General features: G+C 35.1%; 1 protein-coding gene across 2 annotated transcripts; it reads right to left on the bottom strand.

Annotated features, from left to right (window-relative positions):
* Positions 1-8,518: 8,518 nt before the first annotated feature.
* Positions 8,519-11,934, bottom strand: LOC103985035 (probable pectate lyase 8). 2 transcript variants are annotated; one of them, XM_009402647.3, is made up of 7 exons: positions 11,709-11,934; positions 11,417-11,497; positions 11,044-11,109; positions 9,473-10,121; positions 9,216-9,319; positions 8,998-9,136; positions 8,519-8,924 (listed from the first exon to the last, which is right to left on the bottom strand). In XM_009402647.3, exons 1-7 carry the CDS (start codon positions 11,789-11,791, stop codon positions 8,703-8,705), a joined length of 1,344 nt encoding a protein of 447 aa, XP_009400922.1. In that variant the 5' UTR covers positions 11,792-11,934; the 3' UTR covers positions 8,519-8,702. The 2 variants fall into 2 exon arrangements, with proteins under 2 accessions (XP_009400922.1, XP_009400924.1); XM_009402649.3 differs by having other exon boundaries at positions 9,473-10,118.
* Between the last annotated feature and the right edge of the window lie 15,197 nt (positions 11,935-27,131).

Here is a 27,131-nt window from a genome sequence, read left to right as displayed (position 1 = left end):
TTGATAAAAAGGAAAAAGAAATACAACATTATATTCTTCCCTTCTATTTGACAATGACATAGGGGGAGCTTGCTAGCTAGCTTGCATACTTCAAGAAGAAGTAAAAAGCTTGCTCATCTCAAAAAGATGCAAAAATCTTGCTAATTTTCATGTGTAAAGTTTGCTAGCTCACAAATTATAAGGAGAAAAAGTTGCTTGCTTGCTAGTACATTTAAAGAGAAGATGCAAACATACTTCATGTAGCTTGCTTCATGTAAAACATTATATCTTGCTAGCTTGTTATCTTGCATTATTTTTCAAAAACTTACTAGCCTTCATACTTTAAAGAGAAGTAACACTTGTCAAATTGCTAGCTTGTATAAAAATATGTAAAATTTTGCTAGCTTGCACTTTGCAAATGAAGCAAAAATGGTACTTCTCAAAAGAGAAGAAAGAGCTTGCTATCTTGAACATCACTAGCTTGCCTATCTTAAGAAGCAAAAATACAAACTTGCAAAATTTACAATCATGCACATCTTTAAAATTAATGATGATTTAGTGATTATGCATGCTATAAAATAATATAAAATTTGCTAGCTTGTATGTTGTAAACTTGCTATTTTATTACCTTGCATATCTAAAACTTGCTAGCTTACATATTCTAATATGATGTAACACTTGCTAAATTTTCTAGCTTATAAATTGCATGATGATAAAATTTAAAATTATGTTTTTTATGTAATGATTTGTACTTGTATGTCTAAAAACTTGATAGTTGGACTTCTTCTTTTTGTTGATAATAAAGGGGGAGAAGTATGATGAAGTTTTATCATAAGTTTATGATAACATGTTATTTGGATTTTTGAATCCAAGAGTTCTATCAATATGGCATATTGATAGAGAGAGTTTGTTTGAACTCCGGGAGTTAAGGTTAACTCCGTCATCAATTGGTTATCATCATCAAAAAGGGAGAGATTGTTGAATCTCGTATTTTGATCTACATTTTTGAGTGACGTAGGATGCTTCGATCAGGGAGAGACAATTAAAGCAGGAAGAATCATATTGGGCCGGAGAAAAATATGTCAGAAGATTGGACGTCGGGCCGGAGGATCGGTCGACGTATCGACAGAAGGCTTCGGGCCATGGATTCGGGCATCGGACCAAGAAGAGCGAATATTGTGCCAAGGATATTGGAGTTACAGAGGTTAATTGGCCAATTGGGCAATAGGCCGTAAGAGAGGATGATGCGCCGAAGAATCAAACAAAACGTCGATGGACCAATGACATACCAAACAACATAATTCATGAATAATTGTCTAAATCAAAGTATATTTTTATGTGTGCAAGATTAAGTATGATAGCAAGGCATAAAGCAAAATGAAGTTCCAGAGTTAAGAACATGATTTCGTTGGGAGTTTGAGAGTTCGTTGGAAGATCGGACGTTCATTAGAAGTTCTACCGGAACTAACTGAGAAATCCAAGAGCTTACTAAAGAAGCTCGTCAAAACTCGCCAAGAAGATTGTCATGAAGTCCAGGAGCTTGCCGGGGTCCATTGGAACATTGTCGAGAGATCGTAGGAAGTTCACCGGAAGTTCGTTGGAAGAAATCAGACTTATTTAACTTATTATATACTTTAAATTTCATAGTTAGCACATAATTAGAGTTGGGATTTGGAGGTAATCCCAACAACTCTATTAGGGGCCAACTGGGCCTGAAGTTAGGCTGGTTTGAGCCGGATTCAAGGCCCAACCAAGATGCTAAAAGCCCAATTGACAGTGGCACCGTCAGGGCTGGCGGTGGCACCGCTTGGGAAATAGAACCCCAGGATTTTTGGGCAATGGTACCGCCCAGGCTGGGCGGTGGTATCACTGGCAGTGATTGCTGCCAACAGTGGTATTGCCCCTGTTAGGCGGTGGTACTGCCCAGTGGCAAATCAAGCGGTGGTAGTACCGCCCAATAACGGCGGTAGTACCGCTAGTACCTAGGAAACCTAGGATGAGACATTTTCAGGCTTTAAGTTTGAATCAACTTGAAGCCTATAAAAAGGAAAAAGAAAAACTAACACAGTATTGAGAGTAAAAAGGAAAAAAAATGCTGTTGTAATCTTGTATGAACTCCTCTTAAAGTTCTAAGTGTTAGAATAGTTTGAGAGAGGAGTAAGTGGGGGTGTAAGGGTTATCTCCTAAACCAGGTAAAAGGAGAAAGAGCTGTAAAATGTGGTTAGTCTTCACCTATTGAAGGAAGATTGATAGTGGATGCTAGTGGCGTTAACGGAAGAGGAATCGGTAGAATGAATGTAGGTCACGACGACCGAACCACTATAAAAATATGGTTTGTCTTTTCTTTTGTACAATTTATCTTACTGCAAACCTCCTTATTTGCTTACTACTTTCAATACATTTACAAACATGCTTTCAAGTTAAAACATATTTCCGAAATCAGTTTTATTGTACGAAACAAAGAATTTCAGAAACTGACTTTTATCGATGCACTAATTCACCCCCCCTCTTAGTGCTGACTCATTCCTAACAATTATCACTTCTTAAAAAAATCATAGATTTATTCTTATTTAGTATTTCTATGATGCAAACATTAAATTCAAATATAACATTATATCTCTTATTACAAAATTGAGTAATACTTATTAAGTTAGGTTTCAGATCATCTACTAAAAGAACATCTTCAATCAAAATATTCGATTTGTTACTAATATTTCCAATGCCAATAATTTTTTTATTATTATTATCTCTGAATGTGATATATCCTTTGTCTCGGTCAATGGGTTTTAAAAAGTATGTTGGATCTCCGATCATATGCATTGAGTATCCACTATCAAGATATCATCTTTTGCTCTGGCTCTTGTTTAGAGACATACCTACAAGAAAGAGAGGTTTGCTTTATATATACATTTAACTTTGGATCATTTATGTTTAGAACTACCTTTTTTTATTTTTGGCATCAAATCATTTATAGTTTCTTTAGCAACCAAAACTAATTTATGATAACTATATTTTTTAAAAAAGCATGTGTAAGAATAATAACTAAGTATTCTACAAAAATTATATTTAACTTTAGGAAGAATATGTAGTGTGGGTCCTTTGACAAATTTTGTTGGCTTTTAGTATGTATTACTACTCATGAAGCCAATTTCCTTTTTTCTTGATATATATAGCCTTGATTAGCAAGAATCATATTTAGTAATTTATTTCTAATTTTAAAATTATCTAATATTTATTATAGGAATATATATTTTTTAAGTAATTCCAACCCTTCACATTTAGTACAAGATATTGACATATAGTTATCATACTTATTTTTCAATTCATCAAATTCATTGGAGAGAGAAACATAATCTATTTTTTAGCAAATTATATTTTTTATCAATCTTTTTAAGTTCATAATATAAATCATAAAATATATTAAGTAATTCATGATAAGATAAAGAAGATTCAAAGAGTTAAATACCATATCGTTAATGGCCATTAAGGTATAGTTTGTCACTTTATCTTGCTCTTCTGACTCACTTTATTCATTCCACATTGCTTTAAGCGTTTTCTTTTTCTTTTTGGTTGATTTCTTTTTCAGTAGTGGACACTCATTTTTGAAATGTCCTGACTTTTTACATTCGAAGCATATGATTTTTTTTACTTTTATTCTTACCTTCTTATCTTACAATATTTATTTTATTTCTCCTCATGAACATTTTGAATCTTTTGGTAAGGAGTGTTATGTCATCATTGTTATCACTTGAGATTTCACTCTAAGTTATCTTCCTTGGATTAAGTGCAATATCTTTCCTTCTCTTATGAAGGTTTTTCTTTTCTTTATCATGTACTTTACAGGTCATTTCATAGGTCATCAAGGATGCTATAAATTATTCAAGAGGAAAATTATTCAAGTCTTTAGCTTCTTGTATTGTTGTTACCTTTGGATCTCAACTTTTAGAAAGAGATCTTAAAATTTTACTTACTAATTCAAGATTAATATAATTTTTATTAAGAACTTTAAACTCATTGACAACATCCATAAAACAAGTGTATATATCACCAATAGATTCATTTGACTTTCATTTTAAATAACTCATAACTATGAACCAAAAGATTAATTTTAGATTTTTTTACTCTATTTGTGCCTTCATAATAACTTTAAATATATACCAAATATCATGTGCGGCATCACAAGTAGAAATTGTTATGAACGAGTTGGCACTAAGAGGGGGGGGTGAATTAGTGTAGCGGATAAAAAACATTGGTTTGAAAAAATCTTTCGTACGATTAAAATTGATCTCGAAAGATTTTAACTTGAAAGTGTATGAGAGCATAAACATAGTAAAAGCACAGTAAGGAGGAGAGACAGTTTGCTATAAAAGTAAATTGCTCAAAGTTAATATAAACCAAGTTTATAGTGATTTGATCGTCATGACCTACTTCCACTCTCGATTCCTCATTTGTTGAGGCCACCGGCATCTACTATCGGTCTTCCTTTAATAGGCAAAGACTAACTACCTTTACAACTCAATTATCCTTTTGATAGGTTCAATAAAGAACCTTTACAACCCCCCTTACTCCTCTCTTAAACAAAAGTAACACTTAGAATTTTTAGAGGAGTTCACACAAGATTACAACAGTGTTTTCTTCTCATTTTTACTTTCAGTTGTGTGTTTGTTAACCAGGGATGAGAGGGGTATTTATAGGCCTCAAGTGGATTCAAACTTGGAGCCTAAAAATATCTCAACTCGATTTTCGAGGTCCTAACGGTACCATCGCTTATGTTGGGCAGTACCATCACCTGCAGCATTGATACTAAGCGGTATTACTACCCAGTCTAACGGTACCACCACCTAGAAGATTGTGTTTGGATGATACTACTACCTAGACTGGCGGTACCACTGCTTGACATAGTCTTAAAGATTATACCATGATGATGCTACCTATTAGGTTATTGTTTGGGCTTTGCATTGGCCCAACATAACCAAATATTGGGCCTAATTGACTCTTAATTGAGTTGACCCAATTCCAACCTATTTATGTGCTAACTACAAAATTTTAAGATATTCACCCAGCTAAATAAGTTCGTAAGTTTAGTTTTCTTCCGGCGAACTTTCGACGATCTCTCGGCAATGTTCCAACGGACTTATAGCAAGCTCTTGTACTTCACGACGATCTTCTTGATGAGTTCCGATGAGCTTCTTTGGCAAGCTCCTAGACTTCTTAGTCAATTCTAGTAGAGCTTCCGATGAATGTCCGAACTTCCAACGAACTCTCGAACTCGCAGTGAAATCTTGTTCTTGACTCCGGGACTTCATTTTGTTTTATGCCTTGATCGCTATCGTAGTTAATCCTGTACAATTAAAACCTACTTTGATCTAGATAATTATTATAAAGCAAATCAAATGTTGTCTGGCATGCTATTGGTTCATCGGTGCTTCATCCGAATCTTCAGTGCATCGTCCTCTCTTATAGCCTATTGCTCAATCGGCTAGTCAACCTCTATAACTTTGATTTTCTTAGCGTAATTTTCGCTCTTCTTGGCCCGATGCTTGAACCAATGGCCCGAAGTCTTCTGCCGATAAGTCGACCGATCCTTCGGCTCGACATCCAATCTTCTAACATGTTTTTCTCCGACCCAACATGATTCTTCAAGTTTTAATTGTCTCTTTCTGATCGAAGCTTCCTATATCACTTAAAACGTAAATCAAATCATAAACACTATCAACTGGTTTCATTATCAAAATCCAAGATTCAATAGAAACTCAATTAAACTTATTTTTATTTAAATTATAAAATAAAGCATTCATAGTTATAGTATTTAACAAAAACATTTTTTTTCAAAATTATTTTATTTATTTATCAATTTAGAAGATTTTTGAAAGTCGATACTAATTGTTAGGATTGTAATGACTCGTAATGACACTAAGAGAGAGGGGGGGTGATGAATTAATGCTATCGTAAATTTTCTTTAATTTTAAAAGTTCGATCAACAAATATGTATCCGAAATGTGATTAAAAAGTGCACAAGACTGAATCTTGATTTTAAGTTCTATGAGACTAATTTATAGTAGTTTAATCGCCTAGACCTATGTATAAAAATTAGGCAATCGGTCAGTTTATAAACCGAGCTTAATTTCTATGCATTTCTACAATTAGAATGATCAGGCAATCGTACTAACATAGGTCAGTTAGGTAATTGGTTTGATCATTCTGATGATCAGGCAATTGGTTTTTGTAAATCGATCGCAAATATAAGGAAACGTAGGATGATCAAACCATTATAAACTGACATAAGTCAAGATGATCAAACCATTATAAACCGAGCTTAATCGGTTTATATTTCTATAAATGTGATTAAACAGTTCACTAATTTTTATACAAAATTAATTTTAAGTTTATTATAGATTTGATCTATTACGAGGAGTTCAGAGGAGCCGTGGCAACTTGGCATGCGCAGCAAGTGGTCATTGTACCTTTGTCGTGGTAGTGAGCACCGACGCAATGCCTCCGTTTGCCATTTGCGTGCTATCTTATCATGTATGCATGTGGGAAGTAAGACAATGTTTTCAATTTCTATGTAATGCAATCCACTCACTGCTTCCATTTGCCCTCTCATTGATTTCCCTGACCATCTCGCTACTCTAACCAAATGCAGCAAGTGATAGGGTTTGACGAGCTGCAATGTGCATGTTGGCTTTTGACTATTAGGAAGACAATCACGAGAGGAGTTGGGGGCGGGAGAGCCAAAAAGGTTGCCGGTACAAAACATGGGATGGGAAAGCGACGAGATACAAGAACGTTATCCTTACAATTTAGCAGGCCGTAATGTTATGTTCTGCCAACCACCAACAGTGATCAATGTAATCATGTGTGTTTCGGTTGGGTGCAACTTGTGCGGGCCAGTTTGGGCCTAAATCAACCAACGACTTCATGTACGAGGAATTGAATAATGTGTGACGCAGATGAGGGGCTGCTGTCCTCTGTCAGATAGGACCCATCCGTTTCTGCCATCCATACTTCAATTTGATTAAAAAGTCAATTGAGCAAAGGGATTCAATTATATATTAAGTAATTATTGTAAGATTATCAAGTGAATAGAATAATTGATGTAAAAGAAAAAGGGTACTAGGGGAAGTTGATTTATCTTTCTTCTTGGCTCATTTATCTTAATCTTTTCTTATTGACGATAAAGATTTCATGTAGTCAATTTCAAGTAATTGGGATTTATGATTTTATTTTTATTATTATCGTCATTGTCTTCACTCATTTATCTTCGTCCCTTCTTATTTTTTCTAAGTTGTATTCTTTTGTTAAAGGTTTTTTTCTAACATTTAGAACACAAGATACACTTAATGTCTGGTTTTTTTCTTTTGTTATTCTTTAAGTTATATAATTCTCAGGTATAATTAAAATCTTTATCAACTAAGCTATCTGATATCTTTAATATATATATATATATATATATATATATATATATATATATATATATATATATATATATATATATATATATATATATAATCTTAAGAAATACAACTTGCACTTTACAGGTTACTTCCGTTGCAGTGGACATACACTCATAGATCGATTGATGTCACTCAATCGGTTGCAGGAATCCAGTGGTTCCCGTTAATCAATCCATACATACATACATACATGTCCCAAATCCCAACCCATGTCTTGTAAATAACACTGCATGGGACTACTTTTCTTCTTCAGTCCCAACATCACGGCTTGTTTCTGCCGAAGGATAGCTCTAATGGATGCATCGATGATGAATGGAAACCCGCTGCAAAGACCTAAGAATGTTGCCATAAGCATGCTAACTCAGGAGGATCTTGTTTACTGTTATATTGACCCTCTGATGCTTCTGCTGACCATAAGATTGATGGAGGAAGAAAGCCATATATTTCTGCATTCTCAGAGACAGGTTTCGACCAACCAAACCCGAGGATTGAATGTGAATTGAGAGCTCATATCGCGCTTCATCCGGATGCCCTGCTCGCTCTAGTTTCCTGCCCTCGAGTATGTGAGAACCAATCCGAAAACCTTGAATCCACTAGCGATTCTGACACAATAAGATCCAACAGCTTCAAGATGATAAATAGGGAGGCGTGACCTGCAAATATCACAGCTGATTCTCCCACTCTTTACAAACATAAAACAAATGGCCGTGTACTTATGCTGACATGGCAGTACCCGTGGGAATCGACATCTACTGCCACCTAATGCAATGAGAGCAGGCCTTGTGGCGGGGCGTGAACAGGGATGTGAGCACTCGGTACCACGGGCTCACATAGACTTTGGCATCTGAGATCTTAAGACCTCCTGTTGTACTTGGAATCTGACGCAATCAGGATGAGTGTTTGGGGAACCATGGCTTCAAGACAGCAACATAGTGCCAGATTAATATCACATCCTAGTTTACCCCCATGTTGAAATCTAAATATTTTAAGAGTATCTTCTTTTTGGAATTATCCCAGCGAATTGACGTTCCTCGGTAACGAAGGTAGAGTGGGGTGGAAGGTTACATGAAACTATCGGGACATGATAATTAAGGGATTCATCATCATCCAACAAACAAACCAAGGAACAACAAATCAGCAACGCTTCGCACCTGCTCCGTGCGCAGAGTTACAGTGGAAGCAGGGGGAGGTTGAAGAATGTGCACACACTGTCAAATAGGACGGAATGGAATCTTTCTCTGTCTTCTTTCTTTCGAGGGGGCTGCATTAGCACAGGGAACCCTTGCGGCACGGGAGGGCCCCTGCCCCTGCAGTGATGGAGCCAACCATGGAGGATGACTTGGCCCCAAGGCTGGAGGCCCTCGAGTAGCTTGCAGAGGCACCAGCTCCCGATGGGGTGAAGTAGGCACCGTTCAGTAGCAGGTCGCCCTCTGATCTCCAATTCCAGCTCTCCCAAACATCACTCGAAGTCTCCACCCTCTTCGTCACCTGTGAATCCAATTCAACTCGTAGAAGTTCTTGCAGACGATTGGTCGTAGATCGGTAATGGAGGCTAATTTACCTCCTTGGCGAAGGGATTGGTAGGTGCAAGGTATCTATTGCTTTGGCTGTTTATGGTCGGATTCGCACTTCCTCCAATGGCGTACATCTCCCAGTGAGTGTAATCATTGTTCACCACATGGAAGTAGCCATGTCTGCACCTGCATTTTGCCACAGTGGTAAACATTGGTGACGCTGGGTATTCTAATGATTTCTTTGTCCAGCAACATTGCGAGTTACCTTGGCATTCTTTGAATGAGTCCTTCGCCGAAGTGGTTGAAGGCAATGGTCACCTGCATAGCCTTGTCTCGCACGTACGAATCGCTATGCCCCAAAAGCATCACCTGTTCAAGTTCTTGATCTTTTAGTCTTTCCATAGTTCATATTAACTATCATCGATAGTAGCTTTATTATAATGCACAGTTCAGAGAGTAATGGGTGGACATTGGCATCCGAAAGAAGCAATAAATGAGTGTGTTCAAGGAGGAAGAGGAGACCTCATTGTGGTGGGTGAAGTAATTGTTGGAGATGGTGATGGCGGTGGATCCCATAATGGCATCGACGAGGCCGTCGGCGCAGTTGGACAGGGAGTTGTGGTCGACCCAGATGTGGCTGGAGCCGAAGATGGAAATGGCGTCGCCGTCGGCGATGGTCCTCCAGCCGTAGTGGGAGGGGGAGCTGCGGACCATGGCATTGCCGGTGGGCTTGCAGTCGTGGATGTGGAGGCCGTGGATGATGATGTTGGTGACGAACTGGATGGTGATGCAGGCGCCGTTGGCGATGTGGACGTTGGCGCCGCGGCCGTCGATGGTCTTGAAGCTGTTCATGATGAGCTCCTGCTTGAGGGTGATGACCATGTCGCGCTTGAACACGATCCAGAGGGGCTCGTCCTGGATCACGGCGTAGCGGAGGGTGCCGGGGCGGGGGTTCACTGGGTCGTCGTCGCTGGGGTCTGTCACGCGGTAGAACCGCCCGTTGCGGCCGCCCATGGCGCTGCGCCCGAAGCCGATGCCGCAGTCGGCGAGGCGCTTGCGGTGGAGGTGCCACTCGGGGTCGCAGCGCCAGCAGTCGTCGATGGGGTTGCCCGTCACGCATGTTGATAGGTAGCCCAGCGACCGGCGCGCCGTGATGTTGCCTATCTGCCTGCTTTTGCGACACGCATAATCAAGAAAAATTGACGCTTTAATTACAATTCCCGCCATTATAGTGTTTTCCTTACTTCTTGAGCACTAATCACTGAATAAGTCCCAAGTTTCAAATATGTAGATAAACAATTGCAGAATTCCAGAGTCATGGATGAAACGGTGGTAGTCACATCGATAGCGATCGCGTTATATTTGTACAAACAACGGTGTGGCTCATTAATAATAAAGAAGTGACAATTATAGTTATAGGGGAATAAATAATTCTGATTAAAAGTGCCAACTGGGAAGGATCCGTGTCCATCAGAAAGACAGCCAGAAAGGTAGGAATGTCATAACAAGGTGTGAGGACCATCGGTCTCAGACTCTCAGCTGACCCGAGTTCACCATCGGGAGAATATACAGGTAGGCCAAGACAAGTGACAAGAGACTTACAGTGGTGGGGATCTAAATCGACGTAATAAGAAAAGCTCAAGCCGTGTCTTCGGCCAGATGGGGGAGAGAGAGAGAGAGAGAGAGAGAGAGAGAGTCTGTGTGTGTGTGGCACTAAATCAATGCAATACCTAGTTCATGACGAGATGGGGTTGGTAATTGGCGTCACTGACCGAACTCCATCAATGCAAGAGCCAATAAGTCATTATTCTTCGTTTCATGTGAATTGCACACCTCAGAACAGAGCACAGGAAACAGAGGGAAATGCAAGGTCGCAGGAGGCGTGAAGGGAGAGTAGCATCGACCAGCCACAGCAGACACGCCCAACCCATGATATTAATACGTTAGGCCACGTTCACGTGAGGGTATAAAGGCCATTATCTTGCAGTTTGCAACTAATAAATTCGTAATAATTATCCAATATGCATATTTATATTTAATTATCAAATAATTAAAGTAGAAAAAGAAGAAAATGAGGATGCAAGTGGACTTACATTTCCACCTCTGTTGCTATAAATTCTGGATCGTCCACCGCGCCAACTACCACGTCACCTGCGGGCCTGCGTAAATTAACGGACCAATAGTCAGATGCCGATCGAACTTTGATCTATCTGTATTTGTTCAACGAGAGGAGAGAAATGTGATGCTTCATTCTAAATGCTCGAGGTTGTTTGCTTGTTCTTGGGTACTCTCAACAAATTTCTTATGGAACGTGTTAAACGGCTTGGATCCAACGAATCAGATCTGGACGGTGAGCACTACGACTAAGGCAACGTATGCGTCCAGATCTTACGGTCAAGATCCATCCTCAAGCGTCACCGACGCTTCGCATCTATTTGAAAGGAAACCTGGTGGTCCGACACTGACCCTTGTGCCATGGTGGAAGACGACCCATTGCTGGCGGTTGCTCTCAAGCTCCCCTGCGCCATTGCCGCGGCAGCTACAACCCTGAAAGAAACCCAGTTAAACAAACCCATTAGACGAGAGCACTTAAATATTCGAATTCTAAAACAGAGGAGCCTGGAGAAGCCAAACCGATCTCCACACTCCACATTGTACATCTGAGGTTAACAAATCCTCACAATTGTCTCAAAATCCAACAAAAATCATCATGGAAAAGGAGTCGAGCTTTCGGAAAAGTTGATTCAAGCTAATGTACCTGGAGGGGCAAATGTCCCCGCCTCCCACGAATGAAATCACCAGAAGGAAAAGAAACGGCAACCTGGGAATCACCATCGACATCAATGCCGCCTCTGTAGCCCTTCCTTTCTTCTTCTTACGCAGATCTGTATCCTTCTCTCTTAGCTCTCAATCCAGGGGGGGGAGATCGCGAGAGCGAATCGAGATGGTATATATCAAAAGGTAAAGAAAAGGGAGGGAGGGAGTCCAGAAACGGCGGACGATGGAACCGCCATCTTATAGAACGTTCCATTCTATTTCCACCCCCTCCCCGACTTAACGGGCGTTACCTTGGCATAACGGCGAAAGGGGGGCACCGACGACGACCGCAACCGCGCGAGGCACGTGCGAGCGGTGTCGGCTTGTCACGTGCACGGTGCCCTCTCAGCTGACGTCTCAGCTAACAACGTTAACGGCGTGGGGTGGCCTCGGCGACACGTTGGATGGCGTACCGGCTGGGGCCGGTTGCCGCGGCACCAGTTACGGGCGAATGGAGTGAGGGGGGAGAGGAGAGGCGTGAAGAAAGGATGAAGAAAGTTGGTAATAATGAGTGGGGGAGACAATGGGCCTTTTGGTTCTCCCCGGCAGGATCATTGGATCCATGCGACGCCCCAACACTCCCCCATCATCACACGCTTCCATGCTTGTCGCAGACGCTTCCCCCTCTTTGCCTCTCCAATTCTTAGTTCTATCTGCATGCGTTCCTTGGGACACCGTAACAGCCTCAGTAAACGGATCGTCAGACTTTGATCGGATTCGGAGTGTATCTATCAATGTGTATTTATGTAATCAGGTCAAAGTTGTGATCCAAGTCTGGCTAAACTCGGAGAAAGTAATCCCACATTATCTGCCACATCAGGACGATAGCAACTGATCGTTTGCGTCGTTGAAGAGCACTTTAAACCTGTTTCACAGCTGGCGGTTGGTCCACTAGAGTATCATGTGGTGGACATACATACGAAACAGCAAGGGGAGCGGCCACTGGATTCCTTCACAAGCCAAACAGTCCCATGTTTAAGGCACAAGTTCTGGAGCAGCTCAATTAGGTGGAGAATGCTCACATTGGACGTCGGCACATGCATGCATGGCCACAATATATTGGCCCTGTACTTTGCAGGACGAATGTGAACAAGCTCGTAAACTTTATCTTGGTCTTGTCCTTAAATGGGATCGAACAATTTCGTATTAGTAAAAATATTTGTGATAGGTTCAACTACACGAGGAGGACAGGACGGGGTGTGTTTTGCGTGTGGGCAACACAACGTACCGTCAGCAGCTGGCTACTTGGTGACTATTCAAATGACGTGTTTGTCTCGGCCCTACGTGGACCGCATTGACCGTGTCAGTGGGCTGTTCGGCTTATGTGGCTTCTACGCATCAACCGCATCCCAACATGGTTCAAATACTTGTAAAGTAGCTTGCCTCACTAATCCATTGGGGTCCAAACATTTTAGGTAGCTCGGAGTATGTCCCTAAATGGCGGAGTGGTGGTGGATTATATACAGGGGAAGTTATTGGCGATGGAGAACGGAATAGAATCCTTATGGTTGAAGCTAAATCCTACTATGCTATGATTAATTTATCCTAGATCCGATCAGATTTATACTCCGATTTAATTGGAATGCAATTGTATTGGAATCTTAATTTATATGGCGTATAAATTATCTTGAAATAGACACTTATGTGATATCGTATTCTTAATTTGATCATCTCATGCAACATTTCACAGCATACTTATTTAAGTGAAGTTCCTTTACTGTTAAATTCTGTCTTTAAATATATATATATATATATATATATATATATATATATATTTCTATCATATTAAATGACATACATAATGTTTATTAGTTTGTGCAACAAGAGATTAAATTTTATATTTTTGATACCTAAAACTTATCATTTTATGCAATAATGCATTAATCAATCTGAATGTCTCACTAAATTTTATATTTTTATACCTAACTTCCCAAAAGTCATTCGGATATTGATTGAAATCCATCAGATCCATTTTATATGTTTCTCATATTTTTGCACCAAATTTTAATTAATTATTATAATTATTTACATTGACTTTGATGGCATTGACTCAAATTTAAAGCTATCTAATTTGAAATTTAAAGGTAATCGTCGTTGTGGTAGTTTTCTCTTCCAACTATACAGTTACTTTCGTATGCTTACCCTTTCTTCCATTTCTACCTTTTATTTCTTTTATATCATAGCTATGAGAATAGGATTAAACTAGGTAATCAAATCAAATCATTGACTGATCGGATTCATTTATTGGATTAATTTTGTCAAGATATGGAATAAATTGATTAATATGATCGATTTTTGGATAACCCACGTGAATTGACAGGGTCAAATAAAATTGATCAAAATTTGTAAGACAATTAAGATTATTGTTCTCTACTTAATATTTTCTTATTATTTGTTCTAAAGTGTTTTACTATCAATTTTAAATTAGAATTAAGAAGAGAAAAGAAAGTTTTTTGTCATATAATAATCTCTCTCCTTCTGCCTTATTCTCTCTGACTGTACCTCGACCACTTAAATTTTTGGTTTGATTTTGATAACTATAAAAGTTTTATCCATTTTGTCTTCAATGTCCTCAATATAATCATATGCAACAAAGATTTGGAAAGTGTCTTCAATGTTCTCAATATAATCATATGCAACAAAGATTTGGAAAGTGGTGTCATCATGGTTACAATAATATGATACCTGTTAAAAATAATATATCTTGGAGGAGAAAAATTGCATGTGGAAATTTTATTTTCGATACATAAAAAAAAAATATCTACACGTTTGATGCTTTGGTGACAACTTATCTAAAGTTTTATGAGAGGAATCTATAGATTAGGATGTTTTGATGCAAGATTCTTGTTAGAGGAATTGTTTTAACAGGCAATGTTCAATGAGGTTGGCTGAAAATTTACAATATTTTTATTTCCATGAGACTGAACAGAAACCACAAATGACACCATCTAGAGTCCAACAAATCAGTGTTCAAAGAGGGGCATCGTATTTAGTTGGCATCCAATGTGTTCGTCTTACTGATTACTATGTGTAATCATTTTCATAAAAAAAAAAAATCAGTCATACCAAGATATCATACAGATTTAAAAATGATGCTATCACGTTTATAATTGCATAAAATAACATTAATTTAGCAAAGGAAAAACTATTTTTTTCTTTTATACTTGTGCCTTCTATTATGTTCTCGTGGAGGGTCTTCAAACTTAACCGGTTCACAACTAATTCGTTTTGAATTGATTGATTAATAGTTTAATTTTAAAGATTATAAAAGACTTCGGTTTTGGAGACTCTTTTTCAATTCGATTAGTCAGTTTAGATCAAATCAAACAGATTTTAGTTAAAAAAAAAATATCAATCGTATCAAGTTTATTATTTTAAGTTTTTAATTTTTAAACTGATTAGTTAAATAAGCTCAAATGTTTTAAAATTTTGTAAAATCCCTAAAATCAAATGGGTTCATTTAGTGCTATGCATCTCTATCTCGTAACGACGCTGCCGTATCCAAACTCCACGTTGACGAGTTCATCGCTCTCTCTCATCTCTTAATTTTGATAATAAAATTAATTGAGAAATTTGATAAACTAATATTCTATTGAGATAAGTGACAGAGAAAATGTTTTGATCGTAGACATGGATCATCCGAGGGTTAAATATAATATGGAATAAACAAAAGATGATTATTATTTTCAAAGAACTTAAACTTATCAATTTATCATTTCTATTTATCCTATATTATTAATTTTTATATTTATTTTAATTATTCTATATTATTAGTTAGCTAGTTTTTAAGGTCTAGAATTAATATAAATAAATATCTCCACTAAACTTATGGAATCATCAAAAAATAATATCTTCAAGTATTGGAAGCACAAGAACTTGGGTGACTCAAAAACTCTTAGAGATTCACGATATACTTATTAACTTGGGTATAAGCATCAATAGAGTTCGTGATGATGGTAAGATCAACCATACTAGAGTTGATATTAATAGCGAGCTTAATCGTCAACATGGGCTTGCAATCTAACATAAGGTAACTAGCTTATAAAGATGAGTTAGATAAAGAAAAAAAATATTGACTATTATAAAACCAACTAAAGAAGTATAGATACAGTTCAACATTAACACTTCAACCCATGCGTTACTATCTACCCATAACAACCAATAGTATATGATAATGACTCAAAAGATAATAGTAAAAGATATAAAAGATATCAAGTACCACCTAAACGAAATAGGCTATATGAGGATTATCACCTTAGAGTAGACCATCCCAGTTTTAATGGCCACCTCAGCATTGAAGTATTTCTTGACTAGATTTATAAAGTAGAGAACTTCTTCGAGGTGATAGATGTTATTAATCACAAACAAGTCAAGCTTGTTGCATATAAGTTGAAAAGTGCAGTAGCTTGGTGGGATATATTACATAATAACAGAAGAAGACAAGAAAAAACACCAACACGGACATGACAAAAGTTGAAGCAACTTCTTGAAAGAAGATTCATACCCCCAAACTATGAATAACTATTATTCCAATAATACCAAAATTGTATCCATGGAACTCAATTTGTAACTGATTATACTAACGGATTTTTATGCCTTTCAGTGAGATGTAATTTATCATAGTCAGATGATCGGCAGACAACAAGGTATGTCAATGGACTAAAATTTTTAATTAAAGATAAAATACTTTTAACTCCCATATGGATAGTAGATGAAGCTCACAATATGACACTAAAAGTTGAAATATTATTGACTTGATCTCCAATTTCTACTCGATAATTTTTTACTACGACAACATGATTTGTTCTCAATAAAGAGAAGCAAGTTGTGATTGAGTCAATACAACCTACAAATCAAGACATAAATACTGAAAGAAACAACAAGACAAGCTAAGCATATACCGATTACTACAAACAATCCATATGCTCGACTCCTAGTTGGGAAGTGTTTCAAATGTGAGGAGCTTAGTCATTGTTCCAACAAGTATTGTGCTCGTAAGATTGTTAATCTTACATATCACAAAGATGACTTTGAAGAAAAAAAAGATGCTCAAGATGATGTGATTGATAATATTGACAATACTAAAATAGTAGTAGAAGAAGGAGAACACGTTGCATGTATGTGAAAAGATTATTACTCACCCCAAGGCAAGAAAATCTAATATAAGAAAATCTTCCATTCTCGATGTAGCGTTAATAACAAAGTTTGTGCATTGATCATAGATAATGAAAGTTATGATAATATTATATTCAAATCATTGGTGAAGTACTTAAAATTATAGTCGGAAGCTCATTCAACACCATACAAGTTTGGGTGGATTAAAGAATGCTTAACTATCACTATAATTGAGATATATAGAGTTCCTCTCTCAATTGGGAAAAGATATAAGGAGAAAGTTATATGTAACACTGTTGATATGAATGTGTGTCGTGTACTGTTTAGAAGGCCATGGTAGTATGATGTGAATGTAACCTACCTTAGAAGAAATAATATCTATATATTCTAATAAAACAGGAAGAAGATTGTCATTCTACTTACTAACAAAAAAAGAGATGAATCCAACACATCTAAAGTTGAGGAAAAGTGTTTCTTATCCATTTTCAACTTTGTGCAAGAATTAATTGCTAATATAAAGAAATAAGAGTATGCTATGCTTTTCTTGTAAAGAGAGAAAGCCACCTAAAGCAAAGATTCCAAACTAACTAAGATTGATATTGGAAGAATTCAAAGAGATCACCCTTGAAGAATTATCAGATAGACTTTCACCCATGAGAGATATTTAGTCCTAAATTAATTTGGTTTTAAGAGCAAGTCTATAAAATTTACCTCACTATTAGATGAACTTAAAAGAGAAAGAGATGTTGAGGGAGAAGGTAGTAGAGTTGATGCAGAAGAGACATATTCGAGAAAGTATAAGCTTGTGTGCTATCCCAGTTTTATTGATGCCCAAAAAAGATGGAAGCTAGATGATATGCATAGATAGTAGAGCCATCAACAAAATCGAGATCAAGTATTGCTTCCCCATACCTAGACTAAAAGATATGTTAGATCAACTATAAGGCTCCAAGATATTTTTAAATTCACATAAGGCCTAGAGACGAATAGAAGGTTACATTCAAGACAAGAAAATGCTTATATGAATAGTTAATTATATTATTTGATTTATCCAATCATATTCATGATGGTTACTTATTCAAAGGTAATGAGATATATATTCCGAAGATGTCCTTATGAGAAATGATTATTCGAGATTTATATAGAGGAGGACTCAACAAACATTTTGGGTGAGACAAAACAATACTAAGCATCGAGGAGAAGTACGTTTGGACACAATTAAAAAGGGATGTTGGTAATTTTATAAGAAAATGTTCGACTTATTAAACTACAAAAGGCTAATCACAAAATACTAATTTATATATATCATTACTAGTTCTAAAATCATTTGGGAGGATTTTTCCATGAATTTTGTATTGGGATTATCGAGGACTTAAAGAGGAGTTGATTCTATGTTTGTGGTTGTGGATCGATTCTCTACAGTGACTCATTTCATACAATGTTGAAAGACTTTAGATGCAATACATATTACTAAACTATTCTTTCAATAATTTATGCACCTACATGGGGTACCAAAATCAATCACTTCTGATAGAGATTTTAAATTTCTATCTTATTTTTGACTGACCTTATGGAAAAGATTTAACATAAGTTTGAAGTTTAGCAACATAGCTCACTCACAAACTAATGATTAGACAGAGATAACTAATAGAACTCTATCATTACATTTGTAGTAACAAACTAAGACAATGAGATTTCACACTTGCATAAGCTGAATTTGCCTATAATAACATAATTTATACTTCTATTGGAGTATCACCGTTCTTTATTATTTACAAGAAAGAACCAAAACATACTCTGGATTTAGTTCACCAGCCAAACACTCTTGGAATGAGTGTAGCAGTTAACAACATGGCTGAGCAAGTACAATCAACCCAAGTTGAAGTGAAGAAGTTTGAAGCTACTAATGTGAGGTATAAGGAAACATATGATAAGTGTAGGAGAAAAAAGGAGTTCAAGGAAGAAGATACGGTTATGGTGTACTTATGAAAAGAGAGATTTCCCAAAGGCACTTACAACAAATTGAATCCAAAAAAGTATAGTCCTTATAAGATCTTAAAGAAAATCAATAATAATGCCTATGTGATCGATTTACCATATGATTTGAGGAGTCTCAAAGATCTTCAATATTGCAGACTTATATGACTACTTTCTATATGAGAATCTATTATATTCAGATAAAAATTTGAGAGTAAATTTTTTTCTCAAGTGGAGGGGATTAATACAGAATAAGTAGAAGAAGACTTTTCAAAGAGCCTAAAGTTGCCAATTATCACTTATATTTATATTGTTAATTTTTATATTTCTTTTAATTATCCCATATAGTTAGTTAGTTTTCAAGGCTTAGAACTAGTATAAATAAAGGCCTCATTTAACCCTATAGAATCATCAAAAAGTAATATCTTCAAGTATTGTATAGGTTTTCTCCACGATAAGGAGTTGATTTTTCTTGTCCTCTCTTATAAGGTTAATTTACTATAATCCTTTCTAGTAGTAATTTCTTAATTTTGTTTCTATTTTACATCAAAATTTTGAGTCAAAAATTCAAACATTGTGTTAGAAGATTATCATGTAAGAATTAAATATTAAATTAGAGGATTAATTGTCGAAGATTGGACTTCATGCTCGAGGTTTGGGCATCATACTAAAAGGGTCAGATATAATGTCATGATAAAGTTGATATGACTAAGGATTAGATGATATATTTAATACTAAGGTAATATTTTCGAGGTTCAGACAAAATGCCAAAAGATCAAATGACACGTCACAAGAGTGGACAACAAGTCAAGAGCTTCAGAGATATGTCACATGAGTGATCAATGAGTTAAGGTTGTAGTCAAGGTAATTTTAAGCCAATCTAAATCGGTATTGGGTTGAAATAAAGCTCACTTATCATGAAAGCAATTGAGCTTATAGTTAGGTTGAATTTTGGTTCTTAGAATGCCAAACACATGACCTAAACTATCTAGGTTAGTAATAATACACTACCTATGGTAGTAGTAGTACCATAAAAGTCAAGTTTTATGATGTCGTGCCAAAAATTATAGTAATACTGCCAAAGTCCAATATTGCATCTTAGTGTAAAAAGTTATAATGGTAGTATCGTGAGAGTTTAATATTGTGACTCTGTATTAAAATTTATAATGGAAATATCATAGGAGTCTAGTATTATAGGTTTTTTTCAAATATTATGGTGGTAGTATTATTCAAAATTAATGACACTATCACTCATATATCGAAATATCGAGAATTTAAATTTTGACTCTATTTTGAAAGTCTTTTAGACGCTATAAATATCACACTCAAACTTGATTGATGAAATATCCATTCCTTAGTTTGTGAAGTATTGAAGCTCTTTCTTTGAGTATTGTTTGAGTCTCTTTCTCTCTCTTGAGTTTAGTTATAACATTAAATGATAGAAGGTGAGAGGTAGTAAGTATAAAGGTTTTCTTTTAACTTAAAAAAAAAGTTATAAAGAGTTATTGATCTTCACCTGTTGGAAGTAAGATCGTTAGTAAAAGCCGATAGCCTCAAGGGAAGAGGAATCATGAGTGATATAGGTTAGAAAGATTGAACTATTATAAATCAATTTATATTTTTTCTCTTCCGTGTGACCTTTTTATTTATGATTACTTATTCTTATTCACTTTATTTGAAGCTTTTACTCACACTCAATATTTGGTTAATTATATTTTCGATATATATTTTTCTTAATTAAAATTTAAAGTCTATTAAAATTTAATATAACACTAATTCATTCCCTTCTCCTCTTAGTGTCATTAAGATCCTAACAATTAGTTTTAGAACATAGTTATCTCAATTGAATTAATACTTAAGAGAGATTTAATAACTTTCTCAAATAATCAAGAGGATTATTTTATCACATATTCTTCTATGTTCAATAGGATAAACTATACTTATTAAAAATTAGAATAAGAATTTTCTTAGTTTTTATAGATTATGATTTATAGAATATTGTCAAGTTTAATTTTTAAAATTCAACTAAACTAATGGATGAATAGGATAATTTTAAAAAGAGAATATTTTTTTATAATAAAGCTATAAATATTTTATTTTATACTTTAGATAAAATTAAATTTAATTAATTTTTACTTATGACACTACATATGATATATGACATATCCTTGAAGTCACACATAAAGGAACTAATAAAATAAAAAAAAACTAAAATTAATCTTCTTAGTCATAGGTAGGAGTTATTTAAAATAAAACCAAACGAGTTCATTCGCGATATATATACTTGCTTTACAGATATTATTAATAGATTAAAAGCACTTGATAAAAATTATACTAATCTTGAATTGGTGAGTAAGATTTTAAGGTTTCTTCTCAAGAGTTGGGATATAGAGGTAATTGTTGAATATCAGATTTTGATGATGAAATCAATTGATGAGTTTACGATCTAATATGCATTTTAAGAAAAGTGACGCAGGACTATCTTTGATCATGGAAAGAAAAATCGATTAAAGTAGGAGAATCAGATATTGGGTTGGAGTGGAACATGTCAGAAGATTGGCTGTTGGGCTAGAGGATCAATCGACATGTTGGTAGAAGGACTTTGTGTCGTAAGTTCAGGCATCGGGCTAAAATAATCAGACATTATGTCATGATCGGATATTGCAGGAGTCAATATGCCAAAGGATCGAGCAATACGTTGAAAGAGAGGATGATATGCCGAAGGTTCAGATGAAGTGTCGGATGAACCAATGACATGCCGGATAACATAGAATTTATGCTTATAATCATTTGTCTAGATCGAAGTAGTTTAGAGGGCTAATTGAGTTGGTTTCGGGTATAACCATGCTAACTCAATTAAGAGCCTATTGGGGCTGAGTTGGGCCTATTGGGAGACCCATTTAGTGACTCAAAAGCAGGGTTAGGCGGTGGTACTACTAGAATAGGTGGTGGAACCACCCAGACACACTCTTCCAGATTGTGTCAAGCAATGATACCGCTAGTGTCAGGTGATGGTACTGCTAGACTGAGCGGTGGTATTGCCAGCAGTTAATATTGTAGGAGGTGGTATTGCCCAACACAGGCGGTGGTACCACTATGACCTAAAAAGCTCAGGATGAGATCTTTTTTGGCTCCATTTTTGAAGTCAGTTGGGGTCTATAAATACCTCAGCTATTCTTGCTTGAATAAGCAAGAAATTGAGTAGAAAAGAGAAAAAGATACTTAAGAAAAAAGTTGAAAACTCTCTTAAGTTATAGAGTCTCTTCTTCCTAGAGTTAGAAGTTTCCTAAGGGATGAGTAAGGTCTAAAAGAGAGATTATAAATATTCTCTCTCGAGCATGTTAAAAGAAGAAAGAGTTATAAGGGTAGTTGATCTTCATTCATTGAAAGAAGATTGGTAGTGAAAGTCGGTGGCCTCAAGTGAAGAGGAATCGAGAGTGGACATAGGTTGAGATGACCAAACCACTATAAAATTAGTTTGTATTTACTTTATGCTTTTCATTCTTATTACAAATTGATTTACTTGCTCACTACACTTACGAATACTTTCAAGTTAAACATTTTTCTGATATGAGCTTTTATCGAATGAAGTTTTCTGAATCGATGTAATTTTACATAAGCACTAATTCGCTCCCCCCTCTTAGTATCGAAATGATCCTAACAATTGGTATCAGAGCTACATTACTCTTAGTTGGTTTAACACCTAAGAGAGTTTAAATGACTTTTGCTGGTAATCTAAATGGTCACTCTATCACTCGTTGTCTTATGTTCAATGAGACGGACTACATATTTTAAAAAATATATATGAGAGTTTTCATGCTTTCTATGGAGTTCAATTTATAGAATATAGTCAAATATAGTTTTCAAATACCCTTTAAACCTATGAATGAACGGAGTGATTTTAAGAAAAAAATATTTTCGTTAAATGCTAAAGCTATAAATACTTTGTTTTGTACTTTAGATAAAAATGAGTTTAATCATATTTCTATATGTTAAATTATACATGATATTTAGCACACACTCGAAATCACATATGAAAGCACAAATAGAGTTAAAGAGTCTAAAATTAATCTTTTGATGCATAGTTTTAAACCATTTCGAATGAAGCAAAGTGAAACCATTAGAGACATGCATACTCGTTTTATGGATGTCATTAATGGTTTGAAAGTTCTTGGCAAATATTTTTCTAATCTTGAACTTGTAAATAAGATTCTAAGATCCCTTCCAAAGAGTTGAGATTCGAAAGTAATTGCAATACAAGATGCAAAGGATAAATAATTTTTCACTAGAAGAACTCATCGGTTCATTGATGAGATATGAAATGACTTATTTGGCATACGATGAACACGAGGATAACCTTCCAAAGAATATGAATATTATTGTACTTAGAACCAAAGAAAACCACTCGAGCGAGAGCTCAAGTGAAGATGACATAGAACTTCTCATAAAAAAATTCAAAAAGTTCATGAAAAAGAATAAGACTAAATTAAAATAAAAATATAAAAATGGACTCAAAAAGAACACAGCCACTAGCTATGAATGCAAGAAACCAGAGCACTCCAAAGATGAGTGTACAAAACTGAAGAAGAAGAAAGCACTCAAGGCAACTTAGGATGAATCAATTGCATCCGAAGATGAGGAGCAAACCGATGAAGATGAAGTGGCGAACTACGCTTTGATGACTCTCGGCAATGAGATAAATGACTCAACCAAAATCCCTTTACTTTACAATGAATTATTTGATACTTTTCATAATTTATTTGATGAATTTAAATTAGTTGATAAAAATTATAAATAGCTAAAAAAGATCATGCTTCTCTCTCTAGTAAATTTGAAAAATTATAAAATGAACATGACAATTACATGTTAACTTTTTGCATTAAATGTGAAGAATTAGATTTATAAAAAAAAATTACTATTACAATAAATATTAGAAAATTTTAAAATTGGTAGCAAATCAGTAGATATGATCCTTACTAGTAAAGGTCATGTATACAGAAAAATAGGAATCAATTTTGTAAGTAGCAATACTCAACAAAAATTGACTTTATTTGTTAAATGACCTACATTGCATATAACCCCTAAGGTTAAGTGTAATTTTTATAGTAGATATGATCATTTTGCATATACATATCTATTAAAAAATTATGACTCACATAAATAAGTTTGGGTTCCTAAAGCAACCATAAATAATATTATGCAAAAGACAAGATAGGTAGATCTAACTATGATGGACACAAAGTTAAATAGACACCTATAGCAAACCCACCTTTCTTGTAGATATCACTATAATTGAAAGCTAGGAGAAAAAGTTAAAATTTTAATAGTAGATTCTCATGACATATGACCAGAGATTCATAACACTTCACAAATCTCACTAGCCGAAACAATAGTAATAAAGAAAAAAAATATTGAAATTAGAATTATTGGCAATAAATTCTTGATAATTTTTGTGATAAATCTTATTTTTCGGTTTTAAACATTATGCATGGATTTAGCATAAAAGAAAAAGGGCATGAAATTAATCACATGAATTAAAACAAAAAAAAGGAATGCATTTTTTCTTGAAAATATCTCTACCCTTGAAAGCTTATCAAATCTTTTAAAAAGAGATTAATGAATCTATTTATATTATTTTTTATGAATATCTTGAACAATAAAAATATTTTTGATGATTTGATGATCATGATCTTGAATTCTCGGAATTATAACTTGAGATTTTATTTATATGAATCAAGATCCCTTAATCTTTATTCACGTATGATTCTTACATTTTATTAAAGAGAATATTTATCCAAATAAATCATGATTTTTCTCTTGATTTCTCAGAAGTCATGACTTAAAATTTCTTTTGAAGATCTTTTACTATTTGATTTTCTAAGTTTTTTTAGGAGATTTATCAAAATAAATCATATCTTTTGGTATTCACGATTTGATACTAATATCTTTTATGTCATGATTTTCATAATACTCTATGGTATTCATGAAGTATATATCTTATTATCAAATTAATTTTTCTTGATATCCTTCATGATTTAAAAATTGATGTAAAAGGAGAAGAATTACAACATTATATTTTTCCCTTCTTTTTGATAATAGCAAAGGGGGAGAAAGTATTGCTAGCTTGAACATTTCAAAAAAAATAAAACTTGCTAACTTACACAGGAGAAAAATATGCTAGCTTACACATCGTAAAGAAAAGTAAAATTACTAGTTTACATGTTCTAAACTGATGTAAAATTTGCTAGCTTGCATGTGATGTAAAATTTGCTAACTTACATGTTCTAAAATGATATAAAACTTGCTAAATTACTAGCTTGCATTAATGTAAAACTTGTTAGCTTGCTTATCTCGAAAGAGAAGCAAAGATTGCTAACTTACACATTTCAAAGAGAGGTAAAACTCGCTAGCTTGCTCATCTCAATAGAGAAGTAAAAATTGCTAGCTTGCACATTTTAAGAAAAAGCAAAAAAATACTATCTTGAACATATCAAGAAATAAAAATTGTTATCTTGTATATCTCAGGAGAAGCAAAAATTTTGCTAACTTTTATATCTAAAAATTAAAAAACTTGCTAGTTTGTATGTTCAAAAGTGAAGTAAAACATGCTAACTTACTAGCTTACATATTTCAAAAATATTAATAGTTATACTTTTTTCCTTTTGTTAATGACAATGGAGGAAAAGTTATGATGATGATCATGGTGTGATATAATTTTATATTTTAAAAATATATATGATGATTTAGTATTATGCATATAATACTTTAACTTATGATAATGATGTATGCAATGATAAAATATCATAATTTTTTGTATTCAAACTTTCTTTCAATATGACATATTAATAGGAGGAGTTTAGTTGAAACTCCATCATCAATTGGTTGTCATCATAAAAAAAAAAGAGATTATTGAATCTCAGATTTTGATAATGAAATCAATTAATGAGTTTACGATCTAATCTGCATTTTGAGAAAAGTGACGCATGACTATCTTCGATCATGGGAAGACAAATCGATTAAAGCAGGAGAATCAGACATTAGACCGAAGTGGAACATGTTAGAAGATTAGATGTTAGGTTGGATGATCGATTGATGTGTTGACAGAAGAACTTCATGCCATAAGTTCAAGCATCGGGTTGGAAGAATCAAACATTGTACTAAGATCGGATGCTGCGAGAGTTAACATGGTGAAGGATAATACAATACACCAAAGGAGAGGATGATACGTCGAAGATTCGGATAAAGCGTCAGATGAACCAATGATATGCCGGACAACATAGGATTCATGTTTGTAATAATTTGTCTAGATCGAAGTAGTTTAGAGGGCTAATTGAGTTAATTTCGGATGTAACTATGTCAATTTAATTAGGGGCTCATTGATCTTGAGTTGGGGCTAAGTTGAGCCCATTGGGAAGCACATTCAATGACTCAAAAGCAGGGTCAAACGGTTGCACCATCAGAATAGGCGATGGTACCACCCAGACACAATCTCCTAAACTATGTTAGGCAATAGTACCACTAGTGTCAGGCGGTGGTACCGCCTAGACACAGTCTTCCAAACTGTGTCAAGTGATGTTACCGTCAGAGTAAATAGTAGTACCACCCAATACTAACCTACCCAGCACAAGTAGTGGTACCATCAGGACTCGGGAAACCTGGGATGTAACCTTTTTGGCTCCATTTTTAAAGTCATTTGGGGTCTATAAATACCCCAGCTATTCCTACTTGGATAAGTAAGACATTGAGTAGAAAAGGGGAAAGAATACTTGAGAAAAAAGTTGGAAACTCTCTTAAGTCGTAGAGTCTCTTTCTCCTAGGGTTAGAAGTTTTCTAAAGGAGGAGTGAGGTCTAAAAGAGAGGTTGCAAATGTTCTCTCCTGAGCTTGTAAAAAGGAAAAAGAGTTGTAAGGGTAGTTGATCTTTACTCATTGAAAGAAGATCGGTAGTGAAAGTCGGTGGACTCAAGTGAAGAGAAATCAGGTGTAGACGTTTTGGGATAACCGAACCATTATAAAATCAGTTTGTATTTATTTTATACTTTTCATTCTTATTACAAACTGATTTACTTGCTCACTACTCTTACGAACGCTTTCAAGTTAAACATCTTTTCGATATTATCTTTTATCGAATGAAGTTTTTCGAATCGACGTAATTTTACATAAACACTAATTCACCAATGCCATAAGTATAAAAAGCAAGAAAATTTTAAAAATGAAGGCCCATAATTAAAGAAGTCATCATCCCAATAAGTGATAAATTATGTCTTAATTGCT

Source organism: Musa acuminata, chromosome BXJ3-5, assembly GCF_036884655.1.
Source record: "Musa acuminata AAA Group cultivar baxijiao chromosome BXJ3-5, Cavendish_Baxijiao_AAA, whole genome shotgun sequence".
NCBI lineage: Eukaryota > Viridiplantae > Streptophyta > Magnoliopsida > Zingiberales > Musaceae > Musa > Musa acuminata.
This window is presented reverse-complemented; position numbering and strand designations above follow the sequence as displayed.

What these genes read in the sequence shown, in the direction of transcription:
- LOC103985035 (XM_009402647.3), bottom strand. Translation starts at nt 11,791, where the DNA reads ATGTCGATGGTGATTCCCAGGTTGCCGTTTCTTTTCCTTCTGGTGATT. An exon ending in CTCATTCAAAGAATGCCAAG is followed by an intron (nt 9,137 to 9,215) that starts GTAACTCGCAAT and finishes GGCAAAATGCAG; the next exon opens with GTGCAGACATGGCTACTTCC. An exon ending in CCAATCCCTTCGCCAAGGAG is followed by an intron (nt 8,925 to 8,997) that starts GTAAATTAGCCT and finishes TTGGATTCACAG; the next exon opens with GTGACGAAGAGGGTGGAGAC.